General features: G+C 41.6%; 1 protein-coding gene across 3 annotated transcripts in view; it reads left to right on the top strand.

Moving 5' to 3' along the window:
- Positions 1-12974, top strand: part of PIK3C2B (phosphatidylinositol-4-phosphate 3-kinase catalytic subunit type 2 beta) — a 72515-nt gene that overhangs the window by 55902 nt on the left and 3639 nt on the right. For all 3 annotated transcript variants that reach the window (XM_074308910.1, XM_074308911.1, XM_074308912.1), the window contains 12 exons: positions 484-591; positions 1064-1156; positions 2632-2761; positions 3142-3278; positions 5294-5463; positions 6777-6933; positions 7316-7425; positions 8255-8456; positions 8877-9001; positions 11066-11183; positions 11814-11895; positions 12426-12532. In XM_074308910.1, the coding sequence (XP_074165011.1) occupies positions 484-591; positions 1064-1156; positions 2632-2761; positions 3142-3278; positions 5294-5463; positions 6777-6933; positions 7316-7425; positions 8255-8456; positions 8877-9001; positions 11066-11183; positions 11814-11895; positions 12426-12532 (1539 nt within the window). The remainder of the gene's footprint in view (positions 1-483; positions 592-1063; positions 1157-2631; positions 2762-3141; positions 3279-5293; positions 5464-6776; positions 6934-7315; positions 7426-8254; positions 8457-8876; positions 9002-11065; positions 11184-11813; positions 11896-12425; positions 12533-12974) is intronic.

The following is a 12974-nucleotide window of genomic DNA, read 5'->3' as shown; positions in this document are numbered from 1 at the left end:
GCCCTTTCCTCTTCTTATACCTCTTCCTCCTTTCCCCTTTTCCTCCTCCTCCTCCACTGGTGCACAGAATTCTTAAAGGCTCACCATATTAGTATTAGACTTAGTGAGGGATTACAAGCATGTACCACGAAACTCAGCCCTTCTGTTGTTCTTAAAGGTTCCTAACAATAACTGACAGATATAACACTTTAAGGTTTGCATGGACCTTACACACATTATTTCACTTGAGCCTCTCAATCACCCTGTGAGATGGATAACTATTGCTTCTCCATTTTACAGATGAGAAAACTGAGACTACTTGTCTATGGTTATTCATACCACAGAGTTGGCTTTCAGATTATGATTTGAACCCTGGATGGGATTTTATCCAGCCCAATTTTCTCTGGTACTTCTGGATGTCTAATATCCTAATCTGGACCCTGCCTTGGGGAAGTTGATGGATTTTCCCCTCCTATCCATTCATACTCTTTTTCTTTCCAACAGGGGATCCTTCGAACGGGGCTGGAGGAAGTGAAGAAGTTTTTTAAGCTCAATGGCTCTTGTCGGCTGCCCCTGAGTCCCAGCCTTCTGGTTAAGGGCATCGTGCCACGGGTGAGTGGGGCTCCTCATTTACCTTGTTCTTAGAAGAAGTGAGAAGAAACTAATATCATTGGGCAGATTGTTGTTGGCCTTGAATACCAAGTTAAGGAGTTTGAACTTTATTTGGAAGAGATATGAGATGCCATTGGAAAGGTTTTGAGCAAAAAGTAAGAAGATCAAAATTGTATATTAGAAAAATGAATCAGACGATGGCTGGTGGGATTGATTAGAGGTGGACATTGGAGTCAAGGAAGCCATTAGGAAGCTAAGGCCCAAGTGTGAAGCTCAAATCAGGAAGGTGACTTTTGAGATGGAAAGAAAAGATAAATTCGAGAGGCAGTTTGAAAGCAAAAGTGAAAGGAGGACTTGGCTGGTGTAGGAGTTCAGGAAGGAGAGGTGATATTACCTGTCAGAGTTATAAAGAGGTAATTATTCTCCCTTGTAAAATAATCCTAAATCTGGCTTGTCTCCTTGCTTGTGGCAGGATTGTTCCTATTTCAACTCTAATGCAGTTCCCCTCAAGCTCTCTTTCCAGAATGTGGATCCATTGGGTGAGAACATCCGTGTCATTTTCAAGGTGAGACCATCGTCCTACAGTTGGCTCAGGTAAAAAGAGACCCCTGGGGTTAAGGAGACAAGATTAGTGCTTAAAAGCAGTAACCTTGGTGAGACACATCAAAGCCCCCAATAAGCAGACCCAGAAACCAGTCTTAAGTTCCAAAGGCTTTTCAAGAATCCAGACGGGGGCAGCTAGGTAGTGCAATGGATGGAGCACCAGCCTTGAATTCAGGAGGAGTTCAAATCTAGTCTCAGACACTTAACACTTCCTAGCTGTGTGACCCTGGGGCAAGTCACTTAATCCCAGCCTCAAAAAAAAAAAAAAAAAAAAAAAAAAAAAAAATAGGAATCCAGACCTATACCTGATCTTATGGAATGGGAATACTGGGAAACTTCCTTTTATAAATCCACAATCCCCTTGCTCCCCTAACTAAGGCATACAACTGTTAGCCTCAATCCACTCCCTTTTCTTTACATCTAATTTCCCCTGAATCTAACAGGATCACTGGGGATAAGGGAGGAGGCACCAGGATGTACTTCCTGAGCACCTTATTTCTGAGAAGGAATATGAGAAACAGCTTTTGTCTTCAAGAAACTTATAGTCCAATTGGAGAGACAAAATACAAGTACATGAAAACATAATTAACAATTTAAGGAAGAGCAAATATCCTAAATGTCAAATGAGTGAGACCAACAAGCCTCATGGGGAGAGGAGAAAAGGGAACAAGTTATTATGCTAAGCGCTTTACTCATTTAATCTCCCAACTCTGTGAGGTGGATGTTATTATTATCCCCATATTATAGTTATGGAAATTGAGGCAGACAGAGACTGAAGGACTCGCCCAGCATCACACATCAAGAATCCTGTCTGAGCGTGGAATTAAACTCAGTTTATCCTAACTTTAAGCCCAGGGATTTATTCATTGAGTCACTTAGTTGCTTCCAGTCATAGGATTTCAGAAGGAAAGGCATTCACTATGGACTGACCTGGGGCAGGAAGTGAATTTATGAATGAATAGGATTGAGGAGCAGTGTGGTATAATGGTTGGAGAGCTGGCCCTGAATCAGGAAGACCCGAGTTCTGTTACATTGATTCTGTGACCCTGGAAAAACCACTTAGGTTGTAAAACAGATACTTATCCAGTTGCCAGAGGGGGATTTCCTCACTGTGAGTTTTCCCTCTGTTTTAATGAAATCACAGGTCCAGTTCTACCCCCCTCCAAAGAAAAAAATTAGAGAGTAAGATTCAGAAAATGAGGATGGAAAGGAATCTCATCTTGTTTCTAACACACACAAAAAAAAAATGATAATTTTTAGCTCCCTGAGATGGTGTCTGATGAATGAGGCAAAGTCAGAGCTGTCAGATGAGAGGCAGGGGAACACATCTTGGAGATTTGTATAACAGGTGGAGGGAGGAGGGTACCAGGGTTGATGATTTTGATGATAAAGTTCTGCTCTGACTATATGGGGCCACTGCCCCTCCCTTTCTCACAGTGTGGGGATGATCTGCGCCAGGACATGTTAACCCTGCAAATGATCCGAATCATGAACAAGATCTGGATCCAAGAGGGATTGGATATGCGTATGGTCATCTTTCGCTGCTTCTCCACTGGTCGGGGTCGAGGTCAGTCTGGCTCCTTGGCACAGGTGGGCCCAGAGCTAGAAATAAGGACCCCTCCTTTCTGTTCACCTTCTTCTGCTCCTCTCCAACAACCAGAGCATCAGGAGGGTGATTATATCCCATTTTAAGGCTATTTATCTACTTGGGAAATCCTTCAGAGCTACACAAAAAGATAGCATATGGCAGAAGCTTGGAGATCAAGCTGCCTTTCCAAGATTATTGTTGGCTCTGGTTCTCTAAAATCATAATTGGTCCTCTCCTTTTTTGTCCTTGAGTTAGGAAAGGATTTTGATGGACAAGACACAATGAGTGTCAGGCTGAGTCTTTGCTTACTAGCCATGGAGCCCCATCCCTTTGAATGACCTAGATCCCTTCTCTCCCAGGGATGGTGGAGATGATCCCCAATGCTGAAACTCTGCGCAAGATCCAAGTGGAACATGGAGTGACAGGCTCCTTCAAGGACCGGCCCTTGGCTGACTGGCTGCAGAAGCACAACCCCGGGGAAGATGAATATGAGAAGGTAGGAACTTGGAAAGAGCACTGCATGTGAAGTCCAAAGGCCTGGGATCACATCCCACTTCCACCATTGATTTACCTGGGTGACCTTTTGGAGAGAGCTTAACTCTTTGTGGTTTAAGCTTCCTCATTTTACGGGTGAAGGTCTGTCTAATGACTTCTTTCTTCTGGGAGGGATTTCCCTCCTCATTTGCGGGTGTGGTTAACTTGTAAGCTATAATCAATATTTTGATTGAGCCCTGTTTGGAGTTATGTTTCCATGACAACCTGAGGGGTAACCTGTCCTTTATCAGATCAGGAGTAGCAATGGTTTGAGTTCATGGTTTTATTCTTTGTCATAGGATTTTCCAATGGAAAGGGTTCTTTTAGTCATTTAGTTCTATGACTTCATTTGAGAAATGAGGAAACAAATGCTCAGTTTTGGAGAAGTGACTTATCCAAAGTCACATAGTAGTTGTTCGCAGACTCAGGAAGTAAGCCCAATTCTCATTCCTTTCCCTCTCTATTATATATTGCCTAGTTGGAAGAGACCAAAAGATATCAGACATTTGCCTCAATCAACTCATTTTATTGATGAAGGAACTGAGACCAAAGGAAGAGGAAGTACATTGTTGAAGGCTGTACTTAGAGAACTAGAAAAATGGGTTTTTTCACATTCCTGGCTTATTGTGCCAACTGCTGATCCAAGAAAAAATGACACAAAACCAAACAGCTTGTACCCAAGCTGCACAGGGTACAGAACCTACAAAAATGAGGATGGAGTGAATGGTGGGGGTGTGGCTGCAGTGCTGGTTACATATATTTTATTCCTTATGAAAAAAGGGGTTGAACAAAAGCGGTCAAGGGGGTTAATCAAAATAGGCAGAAATTATTTAAAGGCTCCCTGCTCAAAATATTTCCCCTTCCATGTTCCAGTTGGAGAAAATTTCATCAGAAATTTGTGTAACTCCACAAGTTCATACCTTAGTTAAATTATTTTAATCAGCTCAGGATTTAGCTAACTTTAGTCTGTTTGTTTGTTTTTTTTGTTTTGTTTTTTGCTGAGGCAGTTGGGGTTAAGTGACTTGCCCAGGGTCACACAGCCAGGAAGTATTAAGTGTCTGAGATTAGATTTGAACTCAGGTCCTCCTGACTTCAGGGCTGGTGCTCTATCCACTGCGCCACCTAGCTGCCCCTTCCTTTGTTTGTTTGTTTTTGTTTTGTTTTGTTTTTGATTTAGCTAAATGTCAAATGAGCATTTAATTCTGTTCATTTTAACTCAACAGTCATGTACTGAGCTCATGCTTGTTGAGTTAAAATGTGCCTACTATGTGCCAGCTATCCTTTTAAGCACTGGGAGGTATTTAAGGATGTTTTGACCTTCCTGATTTCTGGTTACTCATATTTTAATATGAGTGTAGATATTTCCAGGACCCCAACAAACAAGATCTCTGACCTTTGTCACTTAGACCATAAATATGTCATGGATATATTCATGTGTGTAGAGTATTCATGAGCCATTTTTTCTCTTTTTAAAAAAAATTGGCATTATAGAGAACACCTAATTAGTGTAGTGAATAGAGCACTAATCTTGAAGTCAGGAGGACCTGAGTTCAAATCCGGCCTCAGACACTTAACCCTGGGCAAGTCACTTAATCCCAATTGCCTTAGCCAAAAAAAAAAAAAAAAAAGGCATTATAACATTTATTATATAACATTTATTAAAATAATATTATGGGTTAATAGCAAAGAACCAAAGAATTAAAATGCAAGCTATGTAAAATCCTGGATAAACTCAAATATATCTAATATATTCATTACCATAAGGCCAAGAAATGAACCATTCTCTTAATATTGAGGACTTGTCATGCGAACAAAGTATGATACAGAAATGGAAGCAGGATAGTACATGATCAAGCATCAAGACAGAAGGCTTTATTGCTTGTCCCTCTCCAGTGGGCTCTCATGTAAATCCATTCAGGCAGGACAGACCTATGGTCCCGTTGTCCCCTGGCCAGTACCATGCTCTCTTTCCTCTAGGCTGTGGAGAATTTCATCTACTCCTGTGCTGGCTGCTGCGTGGCCACCTACGTCCTGGGCATCTGTGACCGGCACAATGACAACATCATGCTCAAGACCACGGGCCACATGTTCCACATTGATTTTGGTCGCTTCTTGGGCCATGCTCAGATGTTTGGCAATATCAAGAGGTGAGAGGGCCTGTAGGGAAAATGACGTATTTGTGTGTGAGGTCAATAGAAATGTTTCATCGATGGGAAATGGGTGACAGGACTCTAGAGTTTATTAGCCTAGGGAAGAGAAGACTCAGGATCAGTTTAATAATGTTCCTTGTGACATAAAAAGTTAATGAAGGAAAGTGAAAATCAGCTCTTTTTAACACATATTGAGAATTGACCTTAAATTCCAGGTAGAAGGACTGAGTCTAACTACATGGAAACTGACTGTATAGATGTTTTGATTCTGGAAGGTCATGGAGTCTTCTCCCCTAGAATTCTCTTAAGAATTTGAATAAGAGTGAGGTAGTGCAGTGATTAGAGCACAGCCCTGAGGTCAGGAGGACCTTAGTTCAAATCTGGTCTCAGAAAAAAAAATAAAATAAAATAAAAAAAAAAAAAAACAAATCTGGTCTCAGACTCCCTAGCTATGTGACCCTGGATGAGTTACTTAACCTCAGCCAAAAGAAAAAAAAAAAAGAATTTTAATTAACCAGGTGTGATGATGCACACTTATACTTATTATTGAGGAGTGCATGGGAGTGCTGAGTTACAGTGGGCTAAAGTCAATATAATGTCCTCATCAAGTCCAGCACCAGTATGGTGATCCCTCAGCAAGAAGGTTACCCACTGATTTTTTTTTTTTTTTTTTGCACAATATGACAAACATGGAAATATATTTAAAAGAATTATGTCAGATTGCTTGCTTTCGTGGGGAGGGAAATAAGAGAGAAAAATTTGGAACACCAAGTCTTACAAAAATGCATGTTGAAAACTATTTTTATGTGGATTTGGAAAAATAAAATACTATTGAGAAAAATAAATAAATAAAAAGCATGTAAAAGGAAAAAAAAAAAGGTTACTCAATTACTTAAGGAGAGGAGAACTAGAGAGGAGTCAGAAATGGAGGTCAAAACTCCTATGTCAATAAGTACTGGGATGTGGTCTGTCATACACTAATATATGTCCAGCCTGAGCATAATCTAGTCTTTAAAATAATAATAATTATAATGATAATTAGAGGTTCACTTTTTCTTTTAGTGTGGCAAATAATTTCTGGGACTATAAATTAGTAGAGGAAGTTTCTACCTACTGGTTCCCTATACTGATAATGCCATAAGACCAATCCCCCCAAAAACAACCCTGATTTAGATAGTTCTACTTGTCTTGGTTGAGATAAATTCAGTTCTTCCTGCAGGGAGATGGATAGATGAGTTAATATGTATCGATGTATAGGATTTGTCTTTCATTTTAACCTCACCTTTACCTATATGTTTCTCTTGGCCCAGGGACCGTGCCCCCTTTGTCTTTACTTCCGACATGGCATACGTCATCAATGGGGGTGACAAACCATCCAGCCGCTTCCATGACTTTGTGGACCTTTGCTGCCAGGCCTACAACCTCATTAGAAAGCATACCCATCTCTTCCTCAACCTTCTGGGTCTGGTGAGAGAACTCATCCTCCTCTAATTGCTTCCTCCCTGAAGCCTGATATTTTAACCCCCACCTACACTACTAATAATGTGCCTTAAATTGCTATATGAGTGTCAGGTTTTATTGTTATTATTCCTCAGTTAAGGACAGGGCTTGTCCTAAGGGCTTGTCGCTAGCCCTTAGCCCAGTGCTTCGGCACTCAGCAGGCTGCTGCTTATAAATGCTTCTTGAGTTAAGTCATCATTTCTCTGGGTGTCTCATCTTCATTCAGCCCCTTGGGCCCTCTTGGCTGATTCCCTCCACCATTTACCCCCACGGTGACAAAGGGAGTCCCCATGGCGTGGGCTGATGTGGAAGTCACATCCCCAACTTCCTCTCTTTACCTCTTCTGCAGATGTTGTCTTGTGGGATCCCAGAGCTTTCAGACCTCGAGGACCTCAAATATGTGTATGATGCCTTGAGGCCCCAGGACACAGAAGCCAATGCTACTACCTACTTCACTCGGTAATGTCCTGAGTGCTGCAGCTGTGCTCCCTTTGAGACGGGGCAGAGCCGGGAGCTGGGCACAGTTGGGTTGCTGGGGTAGAGGGAAATGCTATTTTCAGCTATGCAACTATGAGTTATAGTGTGTGAATTTTGATAGGCAAGTGACTTCATTTCTGGATCTCCGTCTTTCTGTCTGAATTTGTTTGGGAGATATTGCCCTTTAAATATGAAGATGTGAACCATCAGTGAAGCGTTTTTTTGCAATGAAATCAGAAGGGATGGATTTACCTCTGTTGACCTCAGTTTCTTTTATATGTAAAATAGGGGAAGGGAAGGAATAATGGACCAGATGATTTCTAAGATGCCTTCTGGTGCTGTCTGGGGTTCTGTACTTTGCACTAATCCATGTTTTCATCTTGATGATTCAATTCCACAAGCAAGGATTTAGCAGAATGGGATGCTAGGATGGGTGAAGACACTGTCTTTCTTAAACTTAGGGGAGCTACTCACTAATAACTACAATACAAAATAATTGTAGCATGGTGGATTGAGGGCTGGGTTTAAGTCCTTGCCTTATACACACTGAAAACATGACCCTGGGCCTCCTCTCAGTGGCCCAAACATCTCTAAGTTGCAAAGAAGTTGATGATCTAAATTAGTAGAAGAGATTTCCTCACCAAGAGTTCCTCATACAAATGAAATCACAGGTCCAGAAACAAAATTATTTGTAAATATGTGAGAATTGGCAATAAGTACTGTGCCGTGAAGTCCAGGGGAGGAAAGGTATCTTGTGCAGAGGAGACATAGAAGGCTTTATCTCCTCTATTTCCTTACCATCCTACAACAGGTTAATAGAGTCCAGCCTGGGCAGTGTAGCCACAAAGCTCAATTTCTTCATCCACAACTTGGCGCAGATGAAGTTCACAGGCTCTGACGACCGGCTGACGCTCTCTTTTGCCCCTCGTACTTACACCCTTAAAAGCTCTGGACGCATCAGTGATGTCTTCCTTTGTCGCCATGAGAAGGTCTTCCACCCACACAAAGGCTATGTACGTGTCCTCCTGTTCCATTCCCATGGACTCCTCCAGCTTAGTCCTCCCCTTGATCTGAGAAGGACCCAAATGGAATGTGTTTGAAGGATGTCAGCACTCTTTTCTTTTATGTTCACATGACTTAGTTGCCTGAAGTAAGAAATGGGCCAGATGACCTTTCCTTTCAACTTGAGTATCTATTTTGTGAAGTGAGCCAAAGAAAACATTGCTTATTATTTGCCACCAATATTTTCTTGCCATTTGGAGAGTCCAGTAGATTCTGGGTCTCTGTTTAAGGAGGATCACTAAAACTTTCTCAGAGACTCAGGTTCCTTTCTCACCTTCCTCTCCGTTCTTAGCTCTACCTCCCCAAACACATAGAAATCCTCTGGATAAAGAGGGCAGGGAGGGCACAGAACAGACTCTGGTCCTTTGCAGATCTACGTGGTGAAGGTGATGCGTGAGAATGCCCATGAAGCTGTCTACATCCAGAGAACCTTTGAGGAGTTCCAGGAGCTACACAACAAGCTGCGCCTTCTCTTCCCTTCTTTCCATCTGCCCAGGTATCCAGCCACTGCCTGGTAGTCCTTTGTTAACGCACATTGGGGCAATGCTTTGGTGGTGGCAGGGCGAGACTCAGGGCAAAAGCAGACCTCTTCTTGAAAGAAGGGCTTTAGATTTTGTTTTAAATCTAAATTTTATCAGTCAATAAACATTTAGAAAGTGGCTATTGTGTACTGGGATCTATGCTAAGTCCTAGGGATACAAAGAGAGGTAAGCGGACCCTGCTCTTATATCACCTACGTTCCTCAGACTTTCTCCTTCCCTGAGCCATCCCTCATATTGGAATAAAGAAGGGGAGGGAGGAGAAGCAATTTAGCAAAGCTAAACCACACATCAGCTATCTAGGTGGTACAGGCACTGGGCCTGGAGTCAAGAAGACCTGAATTCAAATCTCGCCCCAGATATTAGCTGTGTGATCCTGAGCAAATCTAATGGTATCATTTTCTTCATCTATAATATGGGGAATCATAATAGTATCTTCCTCCTGGGGGTTGTAAGGATCAGATGAGATAATATTTCTAAAAGAGCTTAGTGCAGTGCCTGGCACTGTATAAATCCCTTAATAATAATTTAATAATTTCCTCCCTTCATATTTCTTCTTTGGGGCTTCACTTAGGCATTATAGTTTTCTCTTCTAATACCCCTCTCTTGCATTTATCCTAGGCACATTTTTCTTTTTTTACCTTTTAAAAAACTCCAGGATAGCTATATAGTACAGTAGATAGAGCACCAGCCCTGGAGTCAGGAGGAGTTCAAATCTGGCCTTAGACACTTAACACTTCCTAGGTATGTGACCCTGCACAAGTCACTTAACCCCAATTGCCTCACAAAAGAAAAAAAAAAAAAAAACTAAAAAATTCATTGTAATTTTTTTGTTCCAAATTACCAAATGGACTGGGGTTTTTTGTGTATACATAGTAGAACAAAAAATGAGGATTATACAAAACTAAACTTTTCTATTATGTATCACCTCCTTTTGTTTTTAAGTATATAGAATAAGATCAATCTGTTCAAAGTTGTCCTAACAATCTGTGCCTTTTTTCCAACTGTCTTCCAAATATCCTATTCATTAAAAAAAAAAAAAAAAATGCTTCATTTCATTTGATCATTATAATTTTAATCTCAGTTGATCATTATAATTCCCCAGCATTCTCTTCTAATCATTTAAATTTATTATTATGCTTTTTCATTTACATTCTTGTGGTTTTTGGTATCTGCCTATATTACCTTGCAGCAGTTTGCATGCTTTCCTGAGATTCTTGTATCCATCATAGTCATTATTTCTTTTTTCTTTTTTTTTTTTTTTTGCTGATGCAATTGGGATTAAGTGACTTGCCAGGGTCACACAGATAGGAAGTGTTAAGTGTCTGAGATCAGATTTGAACTCGGGTCCTCCTGAATTCAGAGTTAGGGCTCTATCCACTGTACCAACTAGCTGCCCCCTAGTCATCATTTCTTACTGTGATGTGAGAGTCGATTACTATAATGCACCAAATTTGTTTAGCTATTCCCCAATCAAAGGACATTTGTTCTGTTTGCACTTTTTTATTTGTTTGTTTTGCTACTATCCAATGTACTAACATAGAAAAGATGTCCTAAAAGTCATTGCAGTTTTAAGTTATTAAAACTTGTTATTAAAGTTACTTAATTTAAGTTGTTAAAATTATCTCTTCAGGAGGTGGTAGTATGCCTTTATGATTATTTTTCCAGGAGCAATTCAGTCTGTCAATGTGGAGTCTTTCCATTCTTTGCCAGGTTCATTCTAAGGCAGCAGCTGGTTTGATGCTATCTTGGGGCATTAAGGAGTTTTAGACCAAGATATGCTTATGTCCTCTGAACCTAGACAAATGGGACACTTTATAGGATGGAGGACTTAGACTTAGGTCCCTTCTAGTTCTTTGGTTCTGTGAAAAGGAAAAGGGTCTCAGGTTAAAGGGAGACCTTAGAGAAATTTGGGTCTGATCAATGGCAATATCGCCAGCTTTCGATAGTTGAAAAGTAACTCTTTTGTTTGTCACCCTCTCCCCCCTCTCCTCCTACGGTATTCCTCATTCCCTCCCCAGCTTTCCCAGCAGATTTGTGATTGGTCGATCTAGAGGTGAGGCTGTGGCGGAAAGGAGGAAGGAGCTGCTGAATGGTTATATCTGGCACCTGATCCATTCGTCCCCAGAGGTGGCAGAGGTGAGCATCCTTATTCATAGGGTAGGAGTGGTGTTGAAGTGATTGGAAAAGAAGAAATTAGAATATAGTGTAGGGGAAGAAGGTGCAGAGAGACCCTGAGAGATTTCTGTCAAAGATCCTGAAAGTCTCAATGATTCTTTGGCCATTTCCTTGTAATTATTAGTAGTCTGCAATCAGTACCTTCTCTATGTACAACCTGGCCTTCACTACCCTTTGGGAAGCTCCTGGTCCAATAGAGGCCATGCAAATGAGAGAAACATAAGCCATATTAACTATGGGAATCATGCATTCATAGGGATTGTGGGAGAATTAGGGGTATCAGAGTCAGAAGCAGTTAGTCATGGAAAGTTTCCTGCAGAAGAGGGAAGTTTGGGGCTGTTTGTTAAGGAAGGAGAGAGCAAGATTTAGCAAAGTACAGGCCAGATAACCTGCCCATGAGTGGGCTAGGGTGTATGGGCAGGGCAGAGAGACCAGGCAGGGTGAGAGGTTTGCCTGGTTGGGGCACAAAACCAGAATTAGGAGGTAGCAGTTGGTGGGAAGAACCTGATCCAGAGCTTCAGGATTTCAGGAGGGAAATCAGAGCTGGGAACAACTGCCTTTGAACTTGAATGGATTGTGCTTTTCTTCTAGTGTGATTTGGTGTACACCTTTTTCCACCCCCTGCCCAGGGATGACAAGGCTGCTGGCATCAGCCCAGCTCCCAAATCCTCAGGTACGAGTCTGCTCCAGGTCCATAGCCCCTTCTCCAAAGTCTTTCCTTCTGGTCTTTTAGGGCCTTTTCTGTCTCTGGTCAGCTGACCCTATCCCCAGACTATTCTTAGACCACTCCCTCTATTTTCCTATGTTGCAGCATGTTTTTATATAGATCCTTCTTCAGGGTCCTATCCAGGGCATGGTAATACAGTTATACTTCTCCATCCTCATTCTATATCCATTTTGTTCCTAGATCACCTAGCAACAGAGGAGGAAACTGAGGTCCAGAGATGTAGGCACTAAGTAACACAATGGGATTGGAAGCTTTCAATCCAGTGTACTTCCCATTAGATAGTGCTGCTTTCCATAGCACCACTCAGACTGAGATCAACTAGGAGATTCCTGATGTAGTCAGGGTCAGCATTCTCATTCCCTGATTGGGCAACAAGAAACTGGTGAAGGCAGAGCAGGAGGCAGAATTAAGTAACCAAATTGCAGGGAAATGATTAGAATTCATTCTATTTTTAATTTTCCTTTTGATTTCTATAGATGGCACATGGGCCCGTCCAGTGGGGAAGGTAGGGGGAGAAGTGAAGTTATCCATCTCCTACAAAAACAATAAGTTGTTCATCATGGTGATGCATATCCGGGGCCTGGTAAGTGCTAAGCCCAGGGAAATCTGGGTCAACTAGCTTTGTTTTTCCTGTGTTTATACTGACTGGCTTAACCCTTTCCTTGATTCTTCCTTCCTCTTGTCCTGAGTGACTTCCATATCAAATCCTGTATGACTCAGTAGAGCAACCAGGTGACCTAGTGGACGGAGTGCCAGTAAAGTCAGAAAGATTTCTTCCGAGTTTAAATCTGGTTTCAAACACTAATTGTGTGACCCTAGGCAAGTCACTTAACCTTGTTTGCCCCAGTTTTCTCATCTGTAAAATATATTAGGAAGGGAAATGTCAAAACAGTTTTTCTGTCCAAAAAATCCCAAATGGGATCAGGCATGTTGGACATGACTGATTTTATGCATCCTTCAAGATCTAATGCAAATGGTGGTTCCTATAAAATCTTTCCAGCAAGTTCCCATTGATTTCTACTTTC

Source organism: Sminthopsis crassicaudata, chromosome 4 (genome assembly GCF_048593235.1).
Source record: "Sminthopsis crassicaudata isolate SCR6 chromosome 4, ASM4859323v1, whole genome shotgun sequence".
Classification (NCBI taxonomy): domain Eukaryota; kingdom Metazoa; phylum Chordata; class Mammalia; order Dasyuromorphia; family Dasyuridae; genus Sminthopsis; species Sminthopsis crassicaudata.
This window is presented reverse-complemented; position numbering and strand designations above follow the sequence as displayed.